General features: G+C 34.5%; 1 protein-coding gene and 1 pseudogene across 1 annotated transcript; one reads left to right on the top strand and one right to left on the bottom strand.

Annotated features, from left to right (window-relative positions):
* Nucleotides 1–579: 579 nt before the first annotated feature.
* Nucleotides 580–1,811, top strand: LOC143553495 (putative leucine-rich repeat receptor-like protein kinase At1g68400 pseudogene; annotated as a pseudogene).
* A 5,735-nt stretch (nucleotides 1,812–7,546) lies between these two features.
* LOC143553484 (glycosyltransferase BC10-like) lies at nucleotides 7,547–10,258 on the bottom strand. The gene is made up of 2 exons (XM_077043479.1): nucleotides 9,467–10,258; nucleotides 7,547–8,192 (listed from the first exon to the last, which is right to left on the bottom strand). Exons 1-2 carry the CDS (start codon nucleotides 10,040–10,042, stop codon nucleotides 7,548–7,550), a joined length of 1,221 nt encoding a protein of 406 aa, XP_076899594.1. The 5' UTR covers nucleotides 10,043–10,258; the 3' UTR covers nucleotide 7,547.
* Between the last annotated feature and the right edge of the window lie 3,919 nt (nucleotides 10,259–14,177).

Raw genomic sequence — 14,177 nt, 5'->3', positions numbered from 1 at the left:
ACTTTAAAATTTAATGCATAACTTATCTTTTTTTTTTCACATGGTAGGTTCATTTATCGTTAATATATATAAATAAATTCTCAAATTGAATATTAGATTTAGAACATATTCGATGGACCAGACAGCAAACAAACTTGTTTTTATTGTTTGTTCTATGATCGAGTCATTCTATTTGTACTAAATCCCTCATCTAATTCCTTTTTTCTTTATTTGTCCCCACCCTACTCTTTTGTATTAGCAACGTTGTATCTCATTTACTTTATACTTTTCATTAATTTTGTTAAATGATGTCTAGCATGGCCGGCTCTAAGGGTTGGTGATGTGGGTGTCCGGCCGGAGTACGTTTTTTAAGGGGCATAAAAAATTTTAAAAATTTCTGATATTATATATATTAGAATTCTCGAAACGTTTATAATCCTACTGTTTTTATAATACACAAACACCTTTTAAACTCATTTTTTTTAAATTGTCCAAAGACTTACAGGCCCATTAAAAATTGAAAAAAAGACTCATTACCTTAAATTAATCAATAAAAGTTAAATAAATAAGAAAATGAAATGAATTGGCGGGCTAACAACAATGTCGACTGTCGATACACTAGCAATCACGGTAGCATTTGCAGAAATGAATTTTTTTGAAATTGTAGTTATTGAAATCTTATTTACGATCCAACGATGCCCCAAGAAAGACTTAGCGGGTTGGCGATGATAACTATACGGAATATTAGAGAGCATAAACTGCGAAGAGCTGATTCACCAATTTGCTATCAAGAATGTTAGAAGAGTTTCATAAATCCTCCGCTAGCTATTAGCCTATTATAATACCATGATTTTGCTAATTGTTATGTGTATTGCCATAACTTTAATCATCGTTTAAAATAATTGTTTACATTATTTAATACGTTAAGGCTTAAGTGACATATTTTTCGGTCTCAGCCAGGAGGCGTGAATTCTCATAATCGGCATTGTCCAGCACTCGAATTTAAATTTCCGGTTCGAGCCTGGATGGGTCACATTTTTAATACAATGTGCCGCCACACTATTAACATCACGAAATATGACGAAACCCAACAATTGAGCCATTATGTAACACATAGACTCAAGTGAAGTTCTTAACATTGATATTTTGTTTCCTATGTTACAGGAAATAGAGGACCAGGACGAACACCGTTGGATTGGTCAACTCGGCTAAAGATAGTTGCTGGTGCAGCAAGAGGCTTGGCATTTATTCACACGTCGAACCCTTCCCTCAAAACTAACACACGGCAATATCAAATCCACAAACATCCTCCTTGACAAAGTTTGGTAATGCATGCATATCCGAACGTAGGCCACTCTGCTATCACCCCACCAACTACTGCCTCACGGTTCGTTGGCTATCGTGCACCAGAACTATTATCAACAAACAATCGCAAATCCACTCAGAAATCTGATGTTTATTCTTTCGGAGTCCTTTTGATGGAAGTTTTAACAGGAAAAATGTCCAGCTTTGGACAATAGTGGGGTTCTAGACCTACCTAGGTGGGTCCGGTCGGTGGTAAGAGAAGAATGGACGGCGGAGCTCTTTGATTTGGAGCTAATGAGGTACAAAGATATTGAAGAAGAAATGGTGGCCTTGTTGAACATTGCTTTATTGTGTACCTCAAATGCACTTGATCAACGACCTACTATGGATTATGTCGTGAATATGATTCATGACATAGAGGGAGTCGAGGTGTCACCGAGTTGTGAACCTGTTGACTCAGCCTCTAATTCACCTTAGGTTATCAGGGTATAGTGAGTCAATGAAAGAAATTGTTTTATTAATTTGTTGTTTCATGATAGAAAGTAAACATGTATCATGTATTTCTATATTGACTCGTTGTAAGTTATACGTAAATTGCCTTAATTTACGTATAAGATTGTGTGATAATGATTTTATAAATTATTTCTTTTAAAGTTTTGCATATTGTTTCTTCTATATCTCTCCACGTTAACATTAATGGTTCTATGGGCTTTATTTGTGGTGTGAACCAAGAGTTCCCATGTCAAGTAGTATTCACATTTACTTGAAAACAGGTTTGTAAGTAACAATAACTAAACTTAATCTTAACAAAAAGACGATTCTTGTAATTCTCTAAAGACCTGAAGGTGGGCAAATTATACCGGGTAACTGAACTGACCTGAATATCGAATCGAAACCGAACCGGTTTAAAACCGTAGGTTCGGAACTGGTTTGTAATTTTCTCCACCAAAACCGGTTAAACCAAATCGAAACCAGTCAAAACCCGAACCGAAACCAATTATAATCTGGCCAAAAAAACCGGTTTCAACCCATACTAAAACCGATCATAAAACCGGTTTTGACTTTTGTTGACCAAAACCTAACCGGTTTCAACCCAAACCGTTTTTGAGTTTTAAACCAGTTTGTACACCCTGTATTAAGCCCTACTACATGTTGGAATTTCATTAATCTATTTAAAACATTTTAAAGATTGGGCCTTTCGAAATTATTTCAACTGAAACAAAATATTGAGGTAGAAGCATATAGAGGTGCACAAGTCGGGTTTTTTCAAATACCTGGTTTTGGGTATTGGAAAAACCTGGTTCTGAGTATGGATCGGTTCGGGTTTTCAGGTGTTACCAAGTATAAATTGGTCTGGATCGGGTACGGATATTGTTACTGAAATGCATACTATCCAGACCATACAGGGTAGGGTCGGGTACAGATTCCGGGTATTAAAAACCCGGGTATAACAAAACCCGGTTCCAGTTTTTTTTTGGGGTTTGGTTTTTTTTTTTCAAGATGCATAGTTGATAGTTGGGCTAGAGATGTTCAACGAAACCGTTCCTGGAACCGAACCGGTGGACCCGAACCGGACCCGAACCGGTTCCTACCCGTTTTTTGTAGGAACCGGACCCTATCTGATTCAACCCGATGATCCGTGACCGTTCTTGCATTTCTGAGTGGGGGGCGGGTAGGAACGGGAACCGAACCGGAACCGGTTCTGGAACCGAACCATCCGGAACCGGTTCCTAACCGGTTCTAGCCGTTGGATCGAATATAGCCGTTGTAAATCGTTTTTTTGGCCTTTTTTTGACCGTTGGGGGTCAAAAATAGCCGTTTTTTGGCTCCCCCAAGCACCCCACTACTAGTATAAATAGGTATTTGGTGTCATGGGTTCATCACAACACTCAAAACGCAAACCCGAACGCGAAAAAAATACAAAAAAACGCTATTACACACGTTTTGAGTTCTCTAATATCTTGTTTTCCTCTCTTCTATATTCATATTTGTTGTTATGGCTGCCTCACAATCATCGGTTGGTCAAGGTTCCAACGCCGAACCAAGTTTCGTTCGTATTGTACCTCATAATCGTAATCAAGAGATTTGGTGCAATTGGGATTTGGTTGAATTGAGTGACCATTCATTGAAGGCTCGGTGCAAGTTTTGTGGGATTTATTTAAACCCACTTTCGAATTCAAATTTGAAGAAACACATCGAAAAACCGTATTGCAAGGCGTTGAAAAAGAACGTCGATTCGCAACAAACGCAAATGGATAGTGAAGGCGGAATATTTACATACTAAATTGATCGAGTTCAAGATCGTATGGCGAAGTTTGTGATTCAAGAAGCTTTGCCGTTTAGCCACTTCGACAACCCTCGCTTAACCGCCATGATTCGAGATACGCTTCAACCACAATACACTCACGTAAGTCGTCATACTCTTAAACGTTATTGTTTAAAATTGTGGAAGAAGGCCAAAGAGGTACTAATTGCATATTTTGAAAATATAAATACGGGAATAAACTTAACTAGTGATGTTTGGTCGGCTCCACATGGTCTACCCGAATCTTATCTTTGTGTCACCGCTCATTGGGTAGACCCGTCATCGTGGGAAATGATGAAACGTACCATTGCTTTCGAACTCTTTGAGTATCCACATACGGGAGATAATTTGTTTGAAATTTTAGATTATGTTATAAAAACTTATAAACTAGAAAATAAAATATTTTCAATGGCATTTGATAACGCGTCGAATAATACATCGGCGGTTGATAAATTAAAATTAAAATATACGCCGATTTGCAATGGTGTATTTTTTCACTCAAGGTGTGTTGCACATATCATTAATTTAATCGTGCAAGACGGACTTGCTTCGGATGAGGTTACATCGGTTATAAACGATTTTAGACTAATGATACATGAAGTTTTTAAGAAAAGTAAAAAAAGACAAATGGAATATAGAAAATTTTGTAAAGATACGGGAAGAAAAGCTTTGGGAGCTAATTGGGATGTACCTCATCGATGGAATTCCACTTGCATAATGTTTCAAAGTGCTTTGAAACAAAGAGAAACTTTACAAATGTTTCATTCTAGTCTTGCCGAGAATGATTTGGCAATCCCCTTTTCAAATGAGAAATGGGAAATTATCAATGACTTATCGACTTTTCTTGAAGTTTTTAAAACATCAACTACGAAACTATCGGGAACGTATTATCCGACAAGTCCCTTGGTTCTTTCGGAGTTATTTTTAATCGTTAACAATCTTAAATAATTTGAAAATAAAAGTCCAATGTTTTCAAACATCATATTACCAATGAAGTTTAAATTAAAAAAAATATTTTCTTGAATTGCCACCGGTTTTTACTTGCGCCGCCGCTTTAAACCCAATGTTAAATGTTACGGGGGTTGAATGTGTGATAGACAAAATTTTTTCAGCCTTAGATATGCATGAAGTTGACACAAACTTTTCAACAGAGGCAAAAAATGATTTTAACTGGAATTTTAAATTTATGTATGACTTTTATTTAAATAAATATGGGTCAAACATACACATGCCTATGCCGGGGGGGTCTTCATCAAGTTCAAGTGCTACTAGAGTACGAGATCCCATGATTAGCCTTATGAACACCGTTCGCAACGTAACGGCTAAAAAACAAAGGGGTAACACCCCTTCAAGCGAACTAGGAAGGTATAGTGCAAATGATTACTCTACCGGTTTATCTGAAGAGGAATATGGCACTTTTGATGTTTTGGCTTGGTGGAAGGTAAAGGAAACCGAGTTTCCGATTCTTGCCACCATGGCCCGTGATTTACTAACCGTCCAAGCTTCTACGGTAGCTTCGGAATCCGCTTTTTCTCTTAGTGGCAGGGTAATATCGGTGAGAAGAACAAGACTAAATTCGGAGTCGGTGGAGATGTGCATTTGCTTAAAGGATCACTTGGACTCAATCGATCGTATTCAACACGTAACCACTATCGAAGATAAAACACCACTTGATGTTCGAGTGCACGACGAACAAGAAAGCATTTCTACAAGTAATTCCGAGGAAGAAGTCGCAACTTTCAGTGGCAACCTTCAGTAGTTGTCTTCAGTGGCAAACATCTTCAGTAGTTGTCTTTTCTTCATCAGTTAATTGTTTATTTTTATGTTAATTGTTTTTTTTATTTTTCATGTTGTACAAATACGAATCGTAGTTTAGAATCCAAATCGCAAGCGAAAAACGAAAAAAAAAAAAAATTTTACACTGTAACCGGTTGGAACCGGTTACGGTACAGGAACCGGGTTAGGAACCGGTTAGATAGGTTAGGGGTCCGAGGGTGGGAGAACCGGTTCGGTTCCCTAACCGGTTCGAGCCTGGAACCGGTTTAAAAGGGGGTTTTGAATATAGGAACCGGTTAGGAACCGGTTCCGGTTCCTAGTCCCAAACCGTTTTGAACATGCCTAGTTGGGGCATACATTTTCACAATCTCCAAAACCTTGTTTTGGGCTTTTAGGCCTGTTAGTTCTGGCCCACAACTGCTAGTGAAAACTGAAAAGTATTAATGGTTAAGGAATATGTTATATGTAGACACATCACACATCACGCATGGTTCAGCTATATACGCGTCAAGCTTTTCTAGATGTTACTCTCATGCAAGAATCAAAACACGTCTTGAGAAGGAACAAGATACGTAGGAATATTTACCCCTAAAAAAGAATATATCAGTGTCTAGCCTTAAAACTAGATATCAAAATATAGTTATTAAAAATCTAATGTATAAAAGCATAGTTAAGAATTTATCAACGGCTAACCTTACTGGTCAGGGACGGCTCATTGGGTTCGAAGGCCTAAAATTAACTAAAATGTTGAGACCCTTCTTTCTTTATTTATGCGTATAGCTATATAGCGTATCCATGACTTACGGAATATGGATGATTAGAAGTACACAAAAAACCCGAAAACAGAACCGGACTCGGAAAAAAAAACCCGGAACCGAGTTTTTTTTATACTCGGGGTTTTTAATACCCGAACCCGTACCCGACCCTACCCGTAGGGTACAGATCAGGTATGCATTTCAGTATCAAAATTCGTACCTGAACCGGACCCGATTGGTACCCGATAATACCCGAAAACCAGAACCGAGTTCATACCCGAAAGCAGGTTTTTCAAATACCCGATCTATACTCGAAATTACCCGAAAAATATCTGAAAAATACCCAAAAAAATACCCCTAAAAAGTATAACCCCTAAAAAAAATTCAATATATACTCAAAAAATACCTGGAAAAAGCTCGAAAAAACCCAAAAATATGGGGTTTTCAATACCCAAAAATAGGGTATTCAAATACACGGTTCCATACCTGACCCGAACCCGATGTATAGAATATGTTTTTTAGAGACAATACCCGTACCCGGACCCGAACCCGACCCGGGTATTACCAATACTCAATTTTCCAATACCCGGTTATACCCGAACCCGATTCCATATCCGGAACCGGGTATTTGAAAAACCCGATTTGTGCACCTCTATGGATGATATGTAGTGATAATGGATATGTAGCATTCATTCTTAACTTGTGGCCCGTCACTAAGTTGTTAATTCTAAAAGAAAAAATCCACTTTCAAAAACCGATAATACAAACCTCTATTTTAGATTGAGGCTCTATAAAACTGGAGGCTATGAGCCAATCCAATCAAACAATCGAACCCTCATCGGGTTCGGTTCGGTTCCAATCCCACTACTTGGTCAGGTCTTTAAAACCATGAATTGTATCGTTCTATTTTTACCCTTTCAACTCGTATTTTAAAAACCATAGTTTAAGCTTTACCCTTTCAACTCACACTTTAGACACCATACATCTTTGTGACATGCGAACCCTTGCTTTACATGCACTAAACAATGGGAAACAAAAGTTTAGTACATCAGCATTCAAAAGCCTTTCTCTTTTTTTCTAATTTTTTTTATAACAGTCAAAATTGTTTAGATACGCTATACAAGATAATCCAATAATAAAAAGTCACCGTCAACTGGTCCAACCCAATAAAAAACTCATGCTTCTTACCAATATAATACATTGGAAAGGACATTCAAAAGCTTTTCTCAAACAGTTACACAAAATAAGTTTATTATCATAACAACTAGTCCGAACTCATCGATTATCAAAATATATCCCAAAATTTTAAAAATAACATTTCCTATATCCAAGTCTATTTTTCAATATGTATATAAGAATGAAATAATTTGAAGAAATTAAAAGAAAATAAATATTTTCAAAATGAAAAGAAAAAAAAAATAAGAATGCTATAGGTTGAATTGCATAAGCTTAGGTGCAATTCTTAATAGTCTATCCAACGCATGAGATGTGAACTTCCTCGCAAACAAGTGACATATATGATTTTTCATTCCGTCATATTCACAACTCCGATCATTTCTTAATTTCTCCAGAAACTCTTCGGTCACATCGTTTCTCGTGTACCGAGTTGGGTGGGGCCCACCTTTCGCCCAGTCCACAAAAGTCAAAGTCCTGTTGGCATTCGTTTCCGGAAATATCTTGGTGACAAAAGTTGGCAAGTAATGCTCGTCCGCGTAACACTGACCGTCACAAAAGTCATGGAAGACTGAAAAATACATTTTGTCAGCAATCACCTCAATGGCTAGGTCGCGGTCCATCTCAAACCATTGTGACCCTTTTCTCCATTCCTCGATGTCAACAATAGGGGCCATTTTGGGGCTATAGCGACCACGGCCAACTGGCCCCGCTAGATCATATGACTCCACAAAGTTATGTTTTGAGTTTGTTAGGTACGTATAAACAGTGGAGAAATTGAACAGAGGAATACATGCTTCTGAAAGAAGAACAAATCGTTGGTTCGAGAAATCTAGAAGCGCGTTTGCGAGTAACCGACGTTCGGCTTCAATCATGTTGACTTTTCCCCATTCAACATCCTACAAATCAAATTCAATAGAAGTCAAAATACGCGTATTATATCATTTATTGTGGAAATTTTCTTAATATTTAAAATTTAATATACTTTAAACCACACGAATCTTTGTCCCCAATATATTATTATTTAACTTAAGAAATATTTATAAAATAATAATTTGTGACACAATGTATTCCAGCAAGCTCAAAAGAAAGCCAGCACTTGCAACAAGTTGATCCAGCTTGGATTCATCATACACGTTTTACCTTTTGTTTTTTTCTTCAAAAAAATTTTAAAATAAAAGTTAAAAATTTATTTCAGAATAAAAATAATATTAATTCTTTGCTATTTAGGGTTATTTAAACATGAAATTCTTACAGTTGTCATGATATTGTTACAGGTTTAAGATTTCTGTTTTTTTAATTATTATTATAAAGTGGCTATTAAACCATCTGACGTATGTGTAACGTTTTCTCAGTTTTGTCCCGTCTAGTTTCTTGCTAGTTGTGGTTTTGTTGTTACACACACACGCGCAGTCTTTCAAAAAAATTATTATTATATCGAGACTTTTATTTATTTATTTATGATTTTTTTTAATAATAACTAACTATATATATTCCAAACACATTAAAACTATTGCTTAAAATGTAAGAAAAAACACTAAAATGATTTGGGACAAAATCGAAGTAAGCTGCAATAATTAAAACAGATTTTCTTAATCTTTGTAATTATCTACCTTCTAATCAACGCATCGGAATAATTTAATTTTAATTAATAATAAGTTTATAAGGGCATACAATTTATGCATTGTATTTAAGAAAATTATTTTTTTACATATTAAAAGTAATTCATTTACAAATATACAGCCGACAGAACAGGCTTTATTATTGCATTAATACAAATCAACTCAATTAATATGTTGCTTTGATGTTGTATATGTACAACCCAAAGCAAGATTCCTAGTTTAATATGTATAAGTTTGTTATTTTAAGGAGAAAATCATGTTTTATTATCGCATTCTAGAAAAAAGATTATGTTGAGATCAATGTCCTAATTATTATTCTTAACTTGTACCCATTACCAAAATTATTCAAACTTTCGAATTTGTACACCTTTTTATGCATGTGGTACAACCCAAAGCAAGATTCCTAGTTTGTCTAAAATTTATTTGCACATAATACAACATCAAAGCAACATATTAATCGAGTTGGTTTGTATTAATGTATCGTCCTATAAAATTTCTTGCTAGATAATTTTTATAATATAGTTATCGTTCTAAAAATGAGATTAATTTACCTTGCTAGGAATTCTTCGTCCGTAAAACGCCGAATCTTCCGGCTCGGTCACATTCGCCGACGAATCAGAGCTATGAACATAAATGCTGTAAAGACCCTCATTCCCTTTAAAAAATTTCTCCCACAACGGCGCCAAAACCACAGGACCTCTGGTCAGAAACATGAACGCCACCTTCGGCGTTCTCTCAAACGGATAATCCCTCACTTTCGGCACCATCGACGCCCTCCAAATCAACTCCACATCACTCATATCATGCATCGGCTCCGGAGGTGTCAAGTACCGGTTCAATCCCACTTTCTCGGGTGGCGGAGGTGGTGGTGGCATTGCTTGTAATTCTGGTACCGTTACCAAATCGGGTACTTTGATGGTGGTGGATGTGTTGGAATGAGAGAATTGGGTGAATTGGAGATTGAATGAGACATTTTTTAAGTGGAAAGTTAGAATAATACCGAAACATAATCCGAAAAAGAAAAAGAGCATAAGCGATACGAGGTTAGATAAGTGTAACGACGCGTTGAAGAGTTTAACGAGCGAGGCGATTGACGGGTTTTGGTTATTGTGATTGTTGTTCTTCATATTGTTGGTTTTGTGATTTTGGTGTAATGGCAAATATGCAAGAGTTTGATGTGTTGTAAAATGGTTGTGTGGAATATGGGATTTATGTAATGGGAGGTGTGTGAATGGTTCAAATAGTGGGAGTCAACACAAGAGCAATGTCGTGTTATTTTCCTCTAAAGAAAGAAATTTCAAAATAATAAAAAGCTTCCAACTCGGCACACTAGCAGCCGGTTTTGACAGGTTATTGTAGGTTAAATAAATAAATTAATTAATAATTATTTTCATAAAAATCATAAAATAAAATACATATTTTTTAAAAATTCAGTGATATTGTAATGAATTTGGAAAATATTTATGCGTCTATATATGTAAATCATAGTTATTTATGACCAAATGGTATAATGTTTGTCATTCAAAAAGTGATAGGGCCGGCCCTAATGAGTACTAGGTGGTCGCCGGTCACAGGTCTGACACTCTGATAGGTCTGGATTTTCTTTTTTTTTAATTATATGTATTTTTATTAAAACAATATGTATATTTAGTGTTTAAACTCAATTACAAAACCACTAGCTTGATCTAGTGGTAAAGAGGTATTACTTCCAACCAAATGTTATGGGTTCTAGTCTTATTTGATATTGTTTAATTCTATTTTTATACAAAAGTTTTTTACACAACCTATATTACAACCAAGTGAGTATATATCAAAATTAAATTGTTTCAGCCTAACAAATACTTCTTTTACTTAAGGCTCAAAAAAATTTATGCTTTCGACCCAAAAATTTTTTTGCTATCTCGGTACCGGCCATGAAAAATGAGGTGATGGGTTTAAAACCTTACAGGTTCGGGATCTGGATGATTTTAGATAGAAATAATTGTTATTAAAAAAACTGTTAAATCATAGTAGTAGTAGTGTTGTAGTAATCGTTATCGCCAGTTGGACAACGGGGTAGGGATTAACGATTGTCGGGATTAATCGGCGTCTGGTGATGCTTTTTTCAACCATACATAGTAGATGTGAAATGAATATGTACTTGTAAGTTATTAAAGCGTAGTTATAAACAAATGATTGACATTATTGATGTATACTTTTACCGGTCATCTTTGGGTTACTACGGCGGTGGTTCGTCTCTGTGTCTAGATGATACAAGTATTTGCTAGTTAGAAACGGTTATTATGCGTTGTTTTCAATCTTATATTCATCTGAGTTGTCAAATTTAAACGGTTGTTTAGGAATTGTTTGGATGCCTTTTGTCAAACTTTCATGTAACGTTGTTTGATTACCGAACTTACATTTCATTTGGATATACACTATCTATATATTATAATGGAAAACTAACATATATTATTTAATTTAATTATACAAACATATTGTATATTGTGAAACTTCAAGTTGTTTACCTTTTCTTAGTCATATTGACTGTATAAAAGACGACGTCAAAAACGATAATACATAGGTAAAATAATGTTATAAATAACATTAAAAAATGTTAATTGGTTACTTTCTATGTCACGTATTGATGGGAAGCATCAAGATTATGGGCAAATGTGATGGATTATTAAAATAATATAAAAATAATTAATATGCATCGGCTACTTTATCGTATCATATTGACGAGAAGCATCTTGATTTTGGGCAAATTACAAATAAAGACTGCTCCAAATTGGAAAGAAATAAATAATAAAATATAAAATAAAAAAATATTATATGTATATTTAAATAAAAAGGTCGTTGCTTTTTAAAAGCATTATTATTTTCTATAACTCTTTCCTAAATCCTAACGGTATCAAATATATATGTACCATGTAGGACCATTGTAAAGTGGTCTTTTGAATTATTTATTTTTGTAAATGTAAAGACATTAAATTAAATCAATTAATTCCTATAATTTAATTCCATTAAAAAAGCTAAAAGAATAATGTATTTGTCAGAAAATTAACACTTGAAAATTATATAATACTTATTGTTAAATTTAGGTCGTTTAGGTGGTCCTCCTTCCTAACTTCAGCACCCCCTCCCTAAGAACCAAACTAATCATAGAATAAATCTCATACCCGTTTACTGAAACCCATCAAATATCGGTTAAAACCCTAACCGAAACCGATCAAAACCCTAACTGAAACCGATCGTAATCTGGTCAATAAACCAATTTCAACCCGTAACAAAGCCGATCATAAACCGTTTTTGACTTTTGTTGACAAAATCAAACCAATTTCAACCCAAACCGGTTTTATATCACCCGTTACGTGTTCAGAATAATTCAAAAGCTTTTGAATCTAAATAAATTATGACTTTCTTGGAAATTCTATTATGTTAACAATAATTTGCCACATAATATTCTAGAAAAATCAAATTTATAAAAAATAAACAGTTGTCAAATTGACCTTGAAATATCAAATCTAAATGTGAACAACAAAGGACGATGCATAATAATTGTGTGGTTCTTGTTTGCCGCCCAGCAAATAGGTTGGAACCGGCCAGGAACGTTCGATAATATTCACATGCACCGGTCCGATAGATACGATGAAACATGGCTCATTAAGACTATGTCAGATTATTATTATATTATACAAAGTTAATAAAATAATAATAAGAGTGAAATGCGGTTTCGTCCATGCGGTTTGTCCCAATTTACGGTTTTAGTTCAATAAATCCAAATCTGTGATTTTCATCCCTGTGGTTTCATTTCACTTGCAATTAAACCCGACTCCATTAACCCCGTTAAGTATGATCGTTAAACTCATCATCGTGCATCTCACGTGAGGGGCAAATACACCTCAGCCCCTCACGTGAGGAGGTTTGCGAATTAGGGTTGAGGTTATTTGGTGAGAAAAAGGACAAAATTGTCTCTTACATGAGGGGCACGCTGATAGGTTTAACAACCAGGCTTAACAGGGTTAGTGGGGTCGAGTTTAATTGTAAGTGAAATGAAATCACATGAACGAAAATCGCATATTTGAAACTATTGGATTTCCGCATATTTGAACAAACCATAGATATGGAAACCACAATTTACTCCAATAATAATGGTGAAAATAACTTTAGAAATTAAGTAATGGGTGCTTGTAAATTAGCAATGACATGTTTGGACAGATTCTGAAACCTGGACGTGATCGTTAATACACATCGAATATTATTATTATAGTTTTTAACTTCTTATAAGTTATACATATTGACGTAAACTGTTCAGATTTCGATTCGCATTCGAAATTCGATTCGATTCGATTCGAATTCGATTATTAAGATTCGAATTCGGTTTTAAAAAATTCGATTCGATTCGTATTCGAGTATATTAATCGAATACGAGTTTATGATGTATTATTCGATTCGATTCGAAATTCGAATTCAAATTATATATACATATATTTATGTATATGTATAATTATTATTTTTTATTTGTGTCAAATCCATAAATAATAAATGTCCATTACAGATTAATTAAACCCAATAAGCTATATTATTGTTTCTTAGCCCATACTAATATGAGTGTTGCTTACTTCTCATTTTGAATATTTTAAATTTTAGACTATTTGTATTTTAGTTTTGAATTTATTATAATGTGGTATTGTAGTTACTTTAAAGTTATATGTTTGTTATGCAATTATGATTATGGTTTTCAAATTTTTGGCATAGATAAACTTGAATTAGATCGTATTTATTTGAATTAAATCGAACTTATTCGAATTTGATTCGAATTCGAGTTTCAAATATGAATTCAAATCGAATTTCGAATTGGGCATATAATACGAATACGAATACGAATCGAATAGTTCAACTTTTAATTGAATACGAATCGAATATGAATACTGGCAAAAAAAAACAATTATTCGAATTATTCGATTCGATTTAACTTCAAAATTCGTTATTCGATTCGATGAACACCCCAAATACAAAGTAATATATATTATTTATCTTCATGTAGAAGCATCAAACTTCATTTAATATTTTTATAAATATATTAATCGTCATCGGTTAGACGAAGTGCATAATTATATTCTTATATACAAAAATATAGTTTATTCGGGTGTGGACAGATATAATTTGGTGGCGAAAATCTATGTTGAAACGTACATCCAAATAAACACGTCGCAATGTTATTTTCAGAATTTATAAAAAATATTTTTCCTATTGAATTGATTAAAATTTATATCTAAA

Source organism: Bidens hawaiensis, unplaced genomic scaffold (genome assembly GCF_021521415.1).
Source record: "Bidens hawaiensis isolate Kalapana, Puna unplaced genomic scaffold, B.hawaiensis_p1.1 tig00017249_1, whole genome shotgun sequence".
In the NCBI taxonomy this organism is placed as follows: domain Eukaryota; kingdom Viridiplantae; phylum Streptophyta; class Magnoliopsida; order Asterales; family Asteraceae; genus Bidens; species Bidens hawaiensis.
The sequence above is the reverse complement of the archived record's forward strand: the minus strand, read 5'-3'. Positions and strand labels throughout refer to the sequence as shown.

Excerpts from the sequence above, each read along its gene's own strand:
- LOC143553484 (XM_077043479.1), bottom strand. The coding sequence starts at position 10,042 with ATGAAGAACAACAATCACAATAACCAAAACCCGTCAATCGCCTCGCTC. Across the intron at positions 8,193-9,466 it reads GACGAAGAATTCCTAGCAAG|GATGTTGAATGGGGAAAAGT; the intron begins GTAAATTAATCT and ends TTTGATTTGTAG.